This window comes from Rhagoletis zephyria, unplaced genomic scaffold, assembly GCF_001687245.7.
Source record: "Rhagoletis zephyria isolate East Lansing unplaced genomic scaffold, Rhagoletis_zephyria_1.1 Rzeph_scaffold_00323, whole genome shotgun sequence".
NCBI classification, from domain to species: domain Eukaryota; kingdom Metazoa; phylum Arthropoda; class Insecta; order Diptera; family Tephritidae; genus Rhagoletis; species Rhagoletis zephyria.
In genome coordinates this window covers 262,855-278,802 of record NW_016157407.1, presented here as the reverse complement: position 1 = coordinate 278,802, position 15,948 = coordinate 262,855, and the positions used below count along the sequence as shown (strand labels likewise).

The following is a 15,948-nucleotide window of genomic DNA, read 5'->3' as shown; positions in this document are numbered from 1 at the left end:
GGGGGGGGGGGCTCGACCCTATTAAGCTGGCATTTCAGGGTACTATTTTATATATATATAAGGAAAATTTGAAAGTTAGGGGGGAATGGGGGGAGGCCCGAGCACCCCCCTGCCCCTACCTGTCTACGCCCATGGGTATATACATAGGTAATGGACGAGTTCGCGCTTCCCCCTGCTGGGTTTCGAAAGAAAATGAGTTAGGGCCTTTCTATTTTAAAGTAACGATATGCACCTTTATAGGGTAGTTCATTTTTATAAATAAATTATGGTGCTATATGTTTGGAGTGATTAATTGCAGTTCATAATGGAATTTTCATGAAAATTAAAATGCCAAGAAAGATCATAATAACCTTGTATATGTACGTATTTATATGCACATAAAAGCTACACAAAGAAGTCGTTAATATGGTTGTGTAATTAAAGTTCGCTAAAAGCATTTTTAGTGGGCATACTTGGAGTGTAGGTAGGGGAAATGCACAAGCTGGAATTTGGAATAAAATATGGGACTTTGGAATTATAAAATGTATGTATGTAGTAGGGATGTTGCGAATGTGGAATTTGCGGATGCGAGTATCTAACAGCCAACATCCGCGGATGCGAATGCGGATGTTAAGTATTTTTAAGAAACAATTAGAATCTAGCATAATGGCAAGATCGTTGTTTAAACAGCGCTTACAAGCCAAACCAGATATGTCAGGTTTTGCTAAAGCTTTATAAAAAGAATTCTTCATTCTCATTCCTTTGGCTATTCTAGAATTTGGGGAATCTGTAACTTCATCAGCGTTTTTCGATTTTAGTTTTTGTAATTAATTTTTAATACTTTCTTCTGCGACTGGTTTGAAAAATTTGTCCTATGACGAGGTAAATAGGTGGATATGGAAAATAAATTATTATTTTCTTGGAATGACAATTTTGAGCAAAATTCTGTTTTCAAAGTCGTGGCTGCCAGCCGAATCGGATTAGAATATTGTTATCAAAAAAAAGCGCCCCGTTTTTTTATAAGCATTTGAATCTCAGATAGTTACGTAATAGAGGGCTGCATGAATTCATTCAAACTTCTATCCAAACAGAGTACAATAGATTTGAATATTTTACTTCACATACAAAACACTCAGCGTTTGGAATTTTGTAAGCTATGAATATACATTTTGTTTTATATTTTCTACCTTTAAATGGAAGAATGTGAATGAATGAATAGAAAACATTCAAATCATTCAAACTCATTTCGGTAAAAGTTTTTTTCTACAATCAAGGTTTTTCGTATATAATAGGAGCGCAGCAATACATACATACATATGTATGTTTGTACATATGTGCATAGAAAAAATATTTTTGGATATTCATACAAAAAATTGCCATTTATATCAATTCAATTTATTTTCGCTTTGTTTGAATGTTGTATTGTCGACATAAATATCAGAACAGCTATTCGCTCAAATTCAAAAAAATTTGAAGCCAAAATCATTCCTTCGTTTTGTATATGAATAATTCATAAGCTGTTTGGAATGCATTCATGCAGCCCTCTATTACGTAATTATTATCTTATTAAAGGTCAGACCTATAGCTTTTTAATTATTTGAGCATCGATTGTCTTTATAGCCAGAAGTTGATCACTTCCGCTGGAAATCCCTATTGAAGGAGCTTACTCATTGACTTTAAATACCAAAGAAGGGACAGTTTTACCACAGAAGTTTTTAGCCAAGGATCCAATGTATATCCTTACGAAAAAAATACTGCCCGACAGTAAACAAAATTACTGTTTCTAAAATTTTTGCTAAAAATAAATTCCCCAAGGAGCCCAATTGGAAATTATTGAAACGAATATATGTAACATCAAAAGCAAACCACGAAAATTTGGTGTAGACTTTCTTCTTTTGTGTCTAGTAGTTTTTATAAGATTGGTCCAAAAAAATCATAATTAAGAAGGAAACTAATGCAGGTATTTAAAGCACAGAAAAATAAATATTGTTAAAAGAGAAGAAAGAAAATATTGGCTACAATTTGTCATTTTGTTTGCCATATATACGTTTTATCGGTGCACTTGCACAACATTCGCATTCGCAAAAGCTCCGCATTGATTATTGCGAATGCGAAAGCGAATGCGAATGTTGAAATTAATGTGGAAGCTCCGCGGTTGCGAATGCGAATGCGAATATTCGCAACAATCCTGCTTTGGATGATGATGATAAAATTGCGCAAGACTGTCAGTTGCAGCAGATCAAACTCAATAGAATAACACACGGCAGGGACATGTATCACACGATTGAAGACGTCGCTTGCGTATTTGCCTTCCGTCATTCGGGAGGAGGCATCTTTGCTTAAAGTGTGCACCACAAGGCTCACAAGTTACAAGTTGTATAATTTGTTCAGTCTTACGATTTAGTTTTGTTTCCTCTTCGTAAACAGTTTTAATTTAATTTTGGAAGTTGTGAGGCATTTTCAGAGCTTTCAAATGCAAAGATCTTTCGTGGGCGCATAGGCACTAAGAAAACGAAGGGGGTAGGGGAGGAGATGATACAAAATGTTTGCGATAACTTAAAGGTGAGACACAATCAAGGTTGCCACTTTAGTAAATTATTACCACAATTAGTCGAAAAAGTTGGGGTTGGTAAAAAGGTATTTTTTCCATTTTGGTAGATTTTTGTTAATGTATTTCTCGTAGTTATCTTTATATTATAAATTTCTTTCCAAAAGTGTAGTCTACTTTATTGCATTTTCGAACGATTTAATGCCCACTTTTAACCGATTTCCAAAAAAGAGAGGAGGTTATAAATTCGTGGGAATATTTTTTTTCATGTATTCATGGAAAGGTACTTACAGGGTGGCCCAATACTAATTCGGTTTAGATCTGATCATTGGATCATGAAGAAATGAACGGTCCTTCTAAATTTTTATATGAGAATTGAAGTCGGTTCTGTTTTTGCATAAAAATTACTTGTTATATTGAATCCTGTCCTAGTTTTATTCAGATACCACAAATGATACATCCAGTATTTATAAATTGAGAGAAAACTTGCGATGCATCGACATTTTTCCGACATTCCTAAGTGGTTAGCAGTGCGCGCTACCATTCCGCAGGGCTTGGATACAAGCCCAGTTCAACCCAACATCAAAAAATAAAAAACAAACAAGCTTTTTTTCTAACAACGGTTGCCCTCAACAGGCAATGGCAAACCTCCGAGTGTATTGATGCCATGAAAAACAGCTTCTTATAAAAATAAAATCGTCGTTCGGAGCCGGCGTAAAACCATAGGTCCCTCACCACGGCACAAATCGGAGCAGAAGCGCGGCCAAACACTAACATTTTCGAGACGTCATTAACACAATCCCGGGATCCCGGGATTAGCCCGGGATTTAGATATTCATTATCTTTCACCAACTTTAATCGAAAAAATTGCTTCTAACGGGTGATTTTTTTGAGGTTAGGATTTTCATGCATTAGTATTTGACAGATCACGTGGGATTTCAGACATGGTGTCAAAGAGAAAGATGCTCAGTATGCTTTGACATTTCATCATGAATAGACTTACTAACGAGCAACGCTTGCAAATCATTGAATTTTATTACCAAAATCAGTGTTCGGTTCGCTTTACGTCCGATTTATGGTCTACATAATCGACCAAGTGAGCAAACAATTAATGCGATTGTGACCAAGTTTCGCACTCAGTTTACTTTATTGGACATTAAACCAACCACACGAATGCGTACAGTGCGTACAGAAGAGAATATTGCGTCTGTTTCTGAGAGTGTTGCTGAAGACCGTGAAATGTCGATTCGTCGCCGTTCGCAGCAATTGGGTTTGCGAAACACATTTCGAACCGAACACTGATTTTGGTAATAAAATTCAATGATTTGCAAGCGTTGCTCGTTAGTAAGTCTATTCATGATGAAATGTCAAAGCATACTGAGCATCTTTCTCTTTGACACCATGTCTGAAATCCCACGTGATCTGTCAAATACTAATGCATGAAAATCCTAACCTCAAAAAAATCACCCGTTATATTGTTTGAGAAGCTCTCCTATCATAAAATAAATAATAAATAAAAGGTGTTGAAACCTACTTTTTATTTAAAGGGGCGTTTTTATTTTTTCTTTCTAACGTCAGGATTTATTTTAAAGGACTTTGTAATTTCAAATATATGATTAATTCCAAAAATTATTTAAAAAGTTCAATGGAATGTAGAATAAAAATATGGGTACCAAATGCAAGAGAAATTTCTTTTGAATTCGAAAAAATTAAAATTTTATGGATTCACAAGGACGAATATGTAATTTTTTAAGCTGATAAAGTTAGAAGGACGAAATACGAGGATTTTATCGAGTTTATATAAGTCCTTAACATATAAAAACAAATATTGCGAAATTTCAAGGATAAACGTTTGAAAGGACATTTTAATTACTATCAAGACCTTCTGCGCCAAAAGCTTTAATCTGTTTAAATTCTACAAGATTTCCTCATTAATTTGATGCCCATACGTCTTCTCTAAGCACATTTCTCTGAGTTTTTTTAAAATAAGTTTTGAATTACTGACGTCAGACTGAAAAACTAAAAACGCAATTTTACTATATTTGGCCCATGGTTTCGCGAATATTTTGATATTTGAGTTTAAAATTTACTACCGCGCGTTGTTATATGTATAATGAGCTCGACATTTATAAAAAAATATTAATTATTAAATAAAAAAAGAAATATAACCAATACTGGTCAAGAAATCAGTGCAAATTACAAATCCCGAAAATCCCGGGATTAATCGCCGAGAATCCCGGGATTTTTGGGACCTTAAAAAGGCCGGGATTCTGGGATCCCGGGATTAACATACACACGTAAATGTTACTATGTGTTGTGAATTACGGTGCGAAAAGCTAGCAGTCAAGGTGTTGCGTATGTACGTATGTGGATGCACTTATCACATACACTCGAATGCACTTTAGTTGGTGTGTAGGTGCCCGCTGGCGTCAGCAAAACTTTTGTGAAAGTTTGATCTTTAATATAATTTTAGATTCGTTTGCGCCAGATTCTCTCTCTGTTTTGCAAAAGTTCGAGATAATGCAAATATAATAGAATTAATAAATGATACAAATTTCAGCCGATTCAAGGTGCATTTCACATACAAAACCCATTTTAACTTCTTGAAAGGGCTTACACAATAATAGTTTTGACGTAGAATACGTCTTACGTTTCGATATGGAGGCTATGTTCAAATGATATCAAAGAAAGGTATGGCGTTTCGAAGATAAAGTTCCAAACCTCCCGACAGATTCATCTTTGTAACTAACCAGTTTGGTTTCTGTCGTAGAAACAACGGCAAATATTGGCTTATTTTGGGGTAAACTTTGAGCCTTTAAAGTGATTTGCAGATATATGTTTAATTTTTGGGATATAGTAGGTTCTTTGGGGCAATTACAATATTATTGTATACAAATTTTATATATGTAAATTCAACAAATATTAAGCAAAAAAATTGTTGAAAAAATTAAAATTTTTTTTTTACGAAAATGCTCGAATGATTTTGTTTTTGTTTTCTTTAATCAAAAACTCAAGTTTTTTTTCGTTTGGTATATGAGAAGTATTGGTTGATATCTTCTAAGTTTGTTTATTTTATTCAAATATATGGGCATAAATGATTTTCCATACAAAATCACTTCGTTATCATTTTGCAAACACATGCATGCGCTGGAAGTGAGAGAAGGAGACAAAAATTATTTATGTGTAGGTATTTCGGCTTTTGATTTCGCAATATTTGTAACCTAATCGTAGCGTATGTATGTAAATATATGCATACATATGTATGTTAATTGCAGTTAATGTGGTATTTTTTTAAAAGGAGTTACCACTTGATAAAAAAATTAAATTCAAATTACTTTTAATTTAAATCAATTATTCACTATGAGTATCGATCGAAATGGTTTTGAAAAGGCTTTATTTCTTAACTGTATGTAGGAGGTTTGCCACCTGTTTGAAAAAGCAAGTTCGACTTAAGTGAAGGCAGAAAAATTGAAATATGTATCCTGATATAGATGTCCGACAAAAGAGGCTGTGGTTTGAAAATATTTTGCAGAGGGTTGCCACCTTCTTACAAAGTTAGATTCAATATAAGCAATAAGTTAAATAAATTACTTCAATATGAATAAAAATCAAAATTACTTTGAAGAAAATTTATATCCAAACTGCATATAGGAGGGTTGCCACCTAATTTTTTAATTAAATTCAATTTTAATTAGGAGCATTAGATAATTTAAATATGTTTCACAATACAAGTGTCAGACGAAAGAGGTTTGGATTTAAAAATATTTTGAACAGGATTGCCATCTGTTTGAAAAGTCTAATTAAATTAAATTATATGAGATATTGAATAATGGGCGTCAAACAAAGGAGGGTTTCCACCTGTGTAAAAAGTTAAACTCAAATTATCTAATAAGTCAAATGAATTTTCAAAGTATGGGTTTAAATTAACATGGGTTAAAAATATTTTCATCTGAACTTTATATACGAGGGTTGTCATATATTTTAGAAATTAAATTCAACTTGAATTAAGGGAATTAGATACACAATTTAAATATGTATCGCAAAATGTGTTTCAGTTTAAAAAGCTTTAACAAGGTTTTGGTTTTAAAATATTCTGAATAGGGTTGCCGTATGTTTTAAAATTAGAATTTGATTAATTTAAGAAAATTCATACCATCGCACAGAGAAGTATTTGCATAGTTAAAGCGGTTAAAATTATTTTATGTGTTCTTCTATTCAGTAATGAAATAGAACATGGAAATTTATAATAATTGGGGGTTTATAGGATATAAAGAGAATAATTGCACTTTTCTTAAAATCCCCTTCCATATATCCACATTAGGAATGTTAATCCCTGGAGCCCGGGATCTTGGCCTTTTTAAGTGCTGATTATTTGCCAAAATCCCGGGAATTTCGGTATTTGTAATTTGCAATGGTGGCAATAATAGAAAAGCCTAAGCCAGTTTTTGCTATATTTGTTTAGTTTATTTAATATTTTTTTTTTATAAATGTCTAGCTAATTATACATACACATAACACCGTGCGACAGGCAATTTTACACACAAAAAAATCAATATACTCGCGAAGTTTTTGGATAAATATATGCAATACAATTGCGTTTTTAGTCTTTCTCTCTGACGTCAGGATTTTTTAAAAGGACTTTGAAAATTGAATAATATGAGTAATTCAGAAAATGATTAAAAAAATTAGTTCAGTGTACCTGAGAAAATAGTATGGGTATCAAATTAAAGAATTAAATTTCTGTAGAGAAATAACAGATACAATTTTTTGATGCATAAGGTATTGAAAACGTCCTTAGAAATTTTATCCCTGAATATCCTTGAAATTGTGCAATATTTATTTTGAAAAAATTATATGTTAAGGACTAATATAAAATCGACAACGTCGTTGGATATAGTGTTTCTAACTTTATTAGCATAAAAAAAATATAATTGATTAAAATGGAATTTTCAATACCTGTTCATCCTTGTGAACCCAAGAAATTTCAATTTTTCTAAATCCTAATCAAATCTAAATCTAAATCAAAAGACTAAAAAGTAGAAAATAAAATTATAGTTAAAAAACTAAAAACATGCTTGTATTACAACTAAAACTAAAAACTATAAAATAATTTATAGATATAAGAGATTCCGTTTAGGAAGAATAGCAAGTTCTCTAACTTGATTTAATTTAACTTTTTTTAAAGTATCTAAAAATAGGATTAAAGTGATTGGCCCGTAGTCATAGTCAAATTAAAGTCCACTGTAAAGTGTGTTGCAGTTTTTGCAGTTGCAGTTTGACCTACAAGCATCCAACCTGCTTGAACCCTCATTTATTTTTCACGCAAATAGAGGTTCCAGTAATTTTCATGAAGTCCGAATTAAAATGTTTTGTGACATAATTTTACTTTAAGTAAGTTTCATGTGGTGAATTTGGCGCAAGGTCCATTTACAGAGTCCCCAGAGTAAAATTTTGTGAGCATGATTTCATGCTTCTAATGGAGTTTTCTTTTCTACAAAAAATGTTGCCTTCTCTGTGCCCTCTACTCACAAATACTAAGGTGAGGGCAATGAAAAGGTAATATTTTTTGTACAAAAAAACGCCATGAGATTAAAATCGATTTTTTTTTTAACGTAAATAGATACTCACCATCGGTTGTTGTGGTTGATCTTTCATGGTTTGTATTTGTGCGGTGATTTGATGTTGTTGCAGTTGATGTTGTTGCTGCTGTTGTTGATGGTGCTGATGCTGTTGTTGCTGCGTCAGCTGTTGTTGATGATGTTGATGTTGCTGCTGCTGATGCTGTTGTTGTTGCTGTTGCTGTTGTAGCTGTTGGGCAGACTGTACCTGCTGAACTTGCTGTTGACTGTGTTGTTGATGCTGTAAATGTTGCTGGTGTTGATGTTGCTGCAACGTATTCAATTGTTGCTGCTGCTGCTGCTGATTAGAACCCAGAAGCACACTGTTCTGGGTGGCACTCGGGTTTGGCGATTGATGCGGCAAAACAGTGGCTAACGATTGGGCTGTTGGACTTAGAGCCGCATGGGCTGTGGTCACAGTCGCTGTGGCTTGGCGGGGTGATGAAGCGGCTGCTGTGGCGGTAGCAGCGCCGTTAGCGGCATTTACTTTAGTAGACTTTGCGGTTGATGGTTTGCGACCGCGTGCCTGCAAATATGAAATACAGAAATTATTAAAGTGAAAATAAATAATTAATTGAAGTAACTTGTATATACATATGTACATATGTACATATATCTACTCATATGCGCATAGTTGGCAGTAAAGCCCCGCTGGTAGTCATTACACTAAACAATTTGGCAATTTTTGTCGAATTTATTTGCCATCAAAATCTCAAATTAACCAAATGTCAAATATAATTGCTAAAGTAATAAAAGTAAAACCAAAACACTTATTTACTATTATTTGCCGACGTATTTGCAATCATCTAGTATGCGTGCTTATGTTTTTGGCCGATAAATTGCATACGTTTACAAATTGCATGCCACAAATTCCAGCTTAACTGTCATAGCTGTTGTTGGTTGTGGTTGTTGTTTTTGTCGTGGTGCTTTGAGTTTACAAACTTATTATTACATGAATTCACATGGGTGTGTCCACATGTTGTTGTGGGTGCGAATGATTGACCTTTGTGGTATTGGCTTGCGGTGTAGCCTCTGGTGGTTGGCCATGGCCGCCACACTGCCTGTTTTGTACATGTGATTTTCATATTTTATGAATTAAATATCACAATTAAAATATAATTGAACGATACAAACGGGCACACAAAAAAGCAGACATTAATAAACAAAAGTGGAAAATCGCAAAACCCTTCGATAATATACGTACATGTGTATGTAGTTGTAATCCCACAGCCACACTCAAATCGGCAGAAATAAATTGTTTTATTTTGTTGGCTGGAGTCTTTTCTAATACACAAATGCAAAATTATTATAGCAAAATTTGTTGCTCATAAAATCGTTTTTTTATTCATACTAATTTTCCTTTTTGCTAACGAGACAGCAATTTTAGCATTTCACATGCAATTTTAATTGCTAATATAGGAATTTAACGCGCCGTCACACCAATCGAAATTAATTAAACCTATACTTCAGCCCGCTCAGCTCGTACAAATAGAGTCTATAGACATAGGCAGCAGAAAATGTATTCAAACATTTTGCAATCGAATGCAAATGACATCGAAAAATAATAGGGGTTTTCTCGCAGTCTAACAAAACCCTTGCACGGTGCATGGTTTACAAAGCAGGTGTATACGAAAACCGGTTTTTGCCGTGCCATCTGTGCACCGTGCAAGGGCTTTGCAAGAATCAGAGAATACCGCTAATACTCAATAAATGATAAAAATTAGCTTAGTTTACAAAAATTTCGAATTAGAAAATGAGACACATTTTTAACGTAATTATTGTGGTACAGGCTAATACTTTCTAAACTGAAACTTTGATTGCTACATTCTACTCAAGATCTATGGACCCCTTCACGTTTTAAAGCGCCTTTCACTCGACACCTACGGGTATGTAATACACATAATTGAAGGACAATTTAGTGGAGTTTGTCTCCTGTTATTATAAATAACTGATACAGTTTAATTTGCTCTTGAACCAATGCGACAAATGGTTAAATATTTGTTCATTGATTGAAATGGTTGGTAGAAAGAAAATTTAACAGAAAAGGTGTGCTGTGTAAATGCTATGTGTAAAACTCTGCTTAACAGCCGCAGCGAGCGATTTATGGGATACGAGGGAAATACAAATTAGGTATACTAACTTTAACTTTTATTTCATATATTGATGTTGTTACATAAATGGAGGGGCCGACAGTTTTACGCCGAGTCCGAATGGCAAATGGATTTTCTAATTTAGACAATGCCTGAAGCAGTGATCGAACTCAGGTCCTGCGGAGTGATATTACGCACCTCAGCCGCAGTGCCGTTTAGCGCATATAGCATGTAAATATTACGTATCTTGCTTACATATGTACATGGGTATTAGAGTGGTTAAAACAATTCTTTTCCGAGATAAGGTTTGGGGCATCTTCCAAAATGCAAAAAGGTTATATTGTCGAAATTAAGTTCGGGAAGTAAATACACCTCTCTACTGAGAAGAATCATATGAAAAAGTATATGTACATATGTTAACAGATAACTTTGGATAACGTGAACCGTTTTCGATAATTTTTTTATAATAAGTGTTTTCCATCGAAAAGGTGGTATCCCATATAAATTTGCTTTAGTTCCGATCAATGGAAACTAACGGTATTGCTAAATTTTGTAGTGCATTTAATTTTATTCTTCAGTCAGTTTTGAAGTCGATATTTTTTTACATTACTTGTTGTGCGTTAAGACCGATTTCGCGAAATAGCATACTAACCATTTGGGAAAATGAATTTATATAATTGCATTGTCGTCGTGGTCGGAACTATGCTGAAAGTCTTCAATCCGTCGCTTACTGGGAAATAAAAGCTTTTAAAAAACAATAAAAATATGTAAAGCTTTAGATAAGCAGCTAGTAACGGTCTTCATAACGTTTTTTTGCGACGCCATAAAAACTGAAGATGGTGCCTGGAAGAAGATCCTTTAAGATTTTTTCCAAAAATATTGGTCACAAAACTTTTTTGGACACTAATAACTGTCCCGTATGTATGTACATATGCCCATTTGTATGTGAATAGATTTAGTTGTGTCTCGAACGAAGCCGCACTATTCTTCCTCCCTCCCACTGCCACCAACATTGCTAACCGCAGAACTCACCAGGCAAACACCGATGGCCTACCAACTGTCATTTTGACGAGCAATATGATTGCAAGTTTTTGTGTGTGGGCACTTTGATGTCTTGAAATAAGCATTTGCTGCATGACGCCACCAGACAACATTCTCTCAATCTCGGTGTTTAAAAACATTTAAATCTTTAAAAAACTTGCTGAATAATTTCCTAAAACGTAATCATAAATACTGCAATAGGGAACAGATTTATATTTTGATTCAATATCAAAATTTCATCGATGTTACCACCAGCACGCTTTTTTTCAAATGAAAATATGGCTGTCAAACTATCGAACTGCCTGCAATAGATGTCAAGCAATAAGCGCTGACATATATTGCAGCCCATGAGAAATAGGCGATCTCCATTAGAAATATATTTTGTGGCATGGTTATCACGACATCACTGTTTTCCTGTGGAGACAGGGCCTAACGCATTTCAGACAAATACGAATTTATGACTGTATTTTATGGTGTTTAATATTTCAAGAGGAAAGCGACAGCAGACGCCATAAAAGCGTACACACTCCCATGCATCAACCCAGCCAGCATTTAGGAGATACATAATTGAAAAGACCAAGTAACGAAAAGATAAGGGTATTTTTTTTTTGATCGTGAAACAAATTAACACACGATTTCTCCTAAACAACGGATCATAATTTTGTTCTTTTTGCCGTTAAATACAATGCTCGTTTATAGTAACGTTAGACAAATTTTGTTTGAAGTCTATGTGGATGTTGGGATGATTCAAATTCTAACATCCGCTTTCACCAGCAATTTAAAGGGAAAATGATTTTTTATTTTCTGTCAATTTCCATATAAAATTCTAAAAATGAAAATTATTTTTCATTTAAATTGCTTTCGTGAAATTGGCTGTAAGGCCAACACCTTTTCATAATTATTTACTTCACAAGTTTGTTAGTTGTCACAGAAATTGTATCTATTTAAACCACGGATAAAAGAAAAAAAATTTTCGCCGATACAAAGATTTTTTAACTGGTAACTTACTAAGTCCCCATTTCAGTTTTTGTCAAAAAAATTAGATTACATTACATTTGTACAATTTCGCTATCAGTTAGGAAGTGTGGTTGGATTCTTCCCCTTTTTCTCCTGCTTCCAAAAAACATCCCTGTGGGTGGGGGTCAGTGTTGCCATCTTTCGTTTTTCAAAAAGCACCAAAAACTTGGAAAAAAGCGTTTTACCACACTAAAAGCACAAAATTTTTTTGAATCAAGGGATCCTTTTTTCATAACATAATACCGAAGTACTGCACATTAAAACTGGTATATCTCGAGAAAGCAAAATCGAATCGCAAGAAACGAAAATGATGCCCTAATTAGAAATGAGAAAATAGTTTGATGTTTTCATTATATAACCTCAAATATCGCTAAAAACCGTGTTTTGGGGTTAGGATATCTCAAAATTCTAGTGCTCGAGCAATTGTGTGTCCAGATTTGGATTCAGCACCAAGAAACGATGTGTTTTACTCAGATGGTAAAAAAACAAGATCTGTACAAATAAGTAGAAAAGAAAAAAAGAAATACTGAACTTACTTGCGTACTAGCATTTTCAACTCGAATAGAATTTAACAAGGTGGGTTTGCAACTTGAGCTTTTTATCAATCATGGTTGTATTTTAGTCCATTTAAATTTGTAGATTCTTATAAATGCAGTGCTGCCACAGCTTTAAATATTTCAAATTATTTCAGGTTTTAACTAACTCGAAGTAATTTTACTTCAGAAAAAAGCACTAAAAAAGGCACTAGGCACTAAATAATTTTTTTTGGCGTTTTAATTTTCAAAAAGCACCAAATCTAGTGCTTAAAGCACCAAGTTGGCAACTATGGTAGGAGTGTCAAATTTTAGAAAATATCTATGTACTTACAAAAGCTTTAATAATTGAATCGTGTTTCACGGCTATGAAGAGAATACTAACCTTTAATTAAGATTTTGTTTATCAACATTAAAGCAGGCAACTTATTTATGTACATATTTGTTATTATGACTACCTTAAACATATATACGTAAAGGTTCCAGAAAATCGGAAGAAAACGGTTTTATAATAGTTCATTCTTAGGAATTTGTAATAAGTGGAAATGTGGAAGATGACTTAGCACAGAAGATAGACAATAGCCCTGTTCGCGTATGCACTATCCAGTAAATCCAGTACTAATTTGACTGGTTTTTTACTGGATATCGTTTTCGTACGCAAAAACTTGCAAGAAACTAGCAAAAGAGGGGAAATTGAGAGAGCAAAAATGACAGCTTAACTATTTGTTAGCTGTTCATAAAACTTCTTTCTGGTTTTGCGTTTTCGTACTTTCTTGTATATTTAACTCATTGGGAGTAAATATTGGCTTACTCTCCGAAATTTGGTTACTGGCACGTTACTGGATATTTTTTGCTGGAGAATACGAAAACACAACTAATTAGAATGAACACAAGGGTGCGTCTTTTGACTGAAATATATGGGGGGGGGGGGGGCAAATACATACATATGTATGTCGGTATGTATGTGCATAGTTTCTGAAAAAGTGACTTAGGAAAAAACAAACATACATAAATAATATCTCAACTGCCACATTGCAACATCGTATCGTGGCAGGTGACAGGGTAGCATAAAGTAGGAAAATCAGCAATACTCGTACATACATAGAACCCATATGTACATACATACATATGTTGTATATGTACAAATATCCTGCAGCGCTGAAAATTACAGTCAAAGTAAAGCTTAATTGCTTGTGGTCGTCGATAATATGTACAAGCATGCATACATATGTATGTATGTAGGTACAATATTCTAACGGGTGATTTTTTAAGAGCTTGATAACTTTTTTTTAAAAAAAAACGCATAAAATTTGCAAAATNTTCGAACCGAACACTGATTTTGGTAATAAAATTCAATGATTTGCAAGCGTTGCTCGTTAGTAAGTCTATTCATGATGAAATGTCAAAGCATACTGAGCATCTTTCTCTTTGACACCATGTCTGAAATCCCACGTGATCTGTCAAATACTAATGCATGAAAATCCTAACCTCAAAAAAATCACCCGTTAATATGTGTAGTAATTGTATGGCCTAAGCCCAAGCCAACTAATTTAGTTTATTGGGAAAATGTACAAAATTTTGTATGTATATAAATGTAATCATACACATTTCTGTTCTTCAAAGAAACGCTTTAGATTAAATTCTCTTTGACCCGTGCCTTATATATGTAAATGCAATCATAATAAAATAAAGTACTTTTACATGAGAAGATATTGTCCTTCTTTTAGAGCTTCGCTCCCTAAACTCGAATAAAAAAAAACAGGTTAGCCATACAAAAGCCCTCGACCCCTAATCTGTAATTACACAATAATCTCAGATCATATCGATAACTTTTCGGTGTCACGCTTAGTTTTGTCGAATATTTTTGCGAACAAGAGGAGAACTGTCAAATGTGGAAGCGCACAAAAACGAACGCTAGCAAAGAAAAGTAGTTCATATATGTATTTTTAATAAAATATTAAGTTAAAATATATTTAAATTGCTTAATTCAGCAGGCAAAAGCAATCACAGTGGCACAGGGAAGGAATATAGCTTCTCATTGACTTGAGGAAAAAAATAAACACAACACATTTGACAGCTCATAATCATTGATTTGACTGTATAAACACGGTGATTAACAGCTGGCCTGTCCATCTTTGATTGGGATTATAACTATTTATAATTTAAGATTAATTGTAATAATTATGTTTTTTTATAAATTTTTGGTATTTTATTTTTTTCTTACGTTAGTATTAGTTTTATATAAAACATAAATACTGTATGTACCTGTACCACGCTCGACGCACTAAAAAAAGACATTGTCTTAGATGTGCAATACATTGTTTTCTAATAAATATAAAATATAAAAATATTTATATCTAAACGCATTTTTAACTAACTCAAATATTTAATGCTCAACAATCATTTTCTTACAATGTTCAGTTTTATTACAAATTGGAGATGGAGATGGAGAAGATATCCGTTCCCCAAGGTGTATTTATCTACGATTCCTGAAACATGGGCAGTCAGAAAGAATATGCTCTGTGGTTTCCTCCACCAACCCGTCTGTACAGAAAGCCTAATTTTGTAGGTAGCCTTTAAGAGTCCTGCGGCCTTTCGGCTAAGTTCAAGGAGTCTTTTGAAATTGAACGTATACACCAACAGGTATTCTGCCATCTTTTATTTTAACTTCCCTCTACAAATTCGCATTCATGTTATATGTATGTATATTAGACTGCATCGCTCTCCATACAAAAAACAATCGGTACTATTTTTCCATTGGAATTATAAAATCTATTATATTCTAAGACATCCACCAAAATATATCGAAAAAATATTAAGATTTAAGTGAGCTGGACCCATTTGAAAATACCTCCAAAAATCGAGTTTTTTATGAATAAAAATAGTTTCTTAAAGATTTTTTTTGAAAAAATCCCCTCAAATGATAAAACGGTTTAAGCTAAAAATATTTGCATAAAAATATTAAAAAAAAATTAAAAACAACTTTTGAACGGAATCGTAATGATGAGATTTTTGATGCTGTTTTTTAACTTTTTTCAAAGATTGGTATAGGAAAAACTTGAATAACTGAACCTAAACTCTTCCGATTTAGACTTAAGAGGTGTCATTGGAAAGGTATTTTC

At 33.6% G+C, this 15,948-nt stretch overlaps 1 protein-coding gene and 1 long non-coding RNA gene across 3 annotated transcripts in view; both read right to left on the bottom strand.

Annotated features, from left to right (window-relative positions):
* Window positions 1–8,365, bottom strand: part of LOC108359009 (DNA N6-methyl adenine demethylase-like) — an 18,805-nt gene extending 10,440 nt beyond the window's left edge. For both annotated transcript variants that reach the window (XM_017610619.1, XM_017610620.1), the window contains exon 1: window positions 8,156–8,365. In XM_017610619.1, the coding sequence (XP_017466108.1) occupies window positions 8,156–8,182 (27 nt within the window). In that variant the 5' untranslated portion in view covers window positions 8,183–8,365. The remainder of the gene's footprint in view (window positions 1–8,155) is intronic.
* Window positions 8,366–14,772: 6,407 nt separating this feature from the next.
* The window catches only part of LOC108359010 (uncharacterized), a 23,377-nt gene continuing 22,201 nt past the window's right edge, over window positions 14,773–15,948 (bottom strand). Inside the window, exon 3 of the long non-coding RNA XR_001846868.1 lies at window positions 14,773–14,860. This is a non-coding gene — a long non-coding RNA (uncharacterized LOC108359010). The remainder of the gene's footprint in view (window positions 14,861–15,948) is intronic.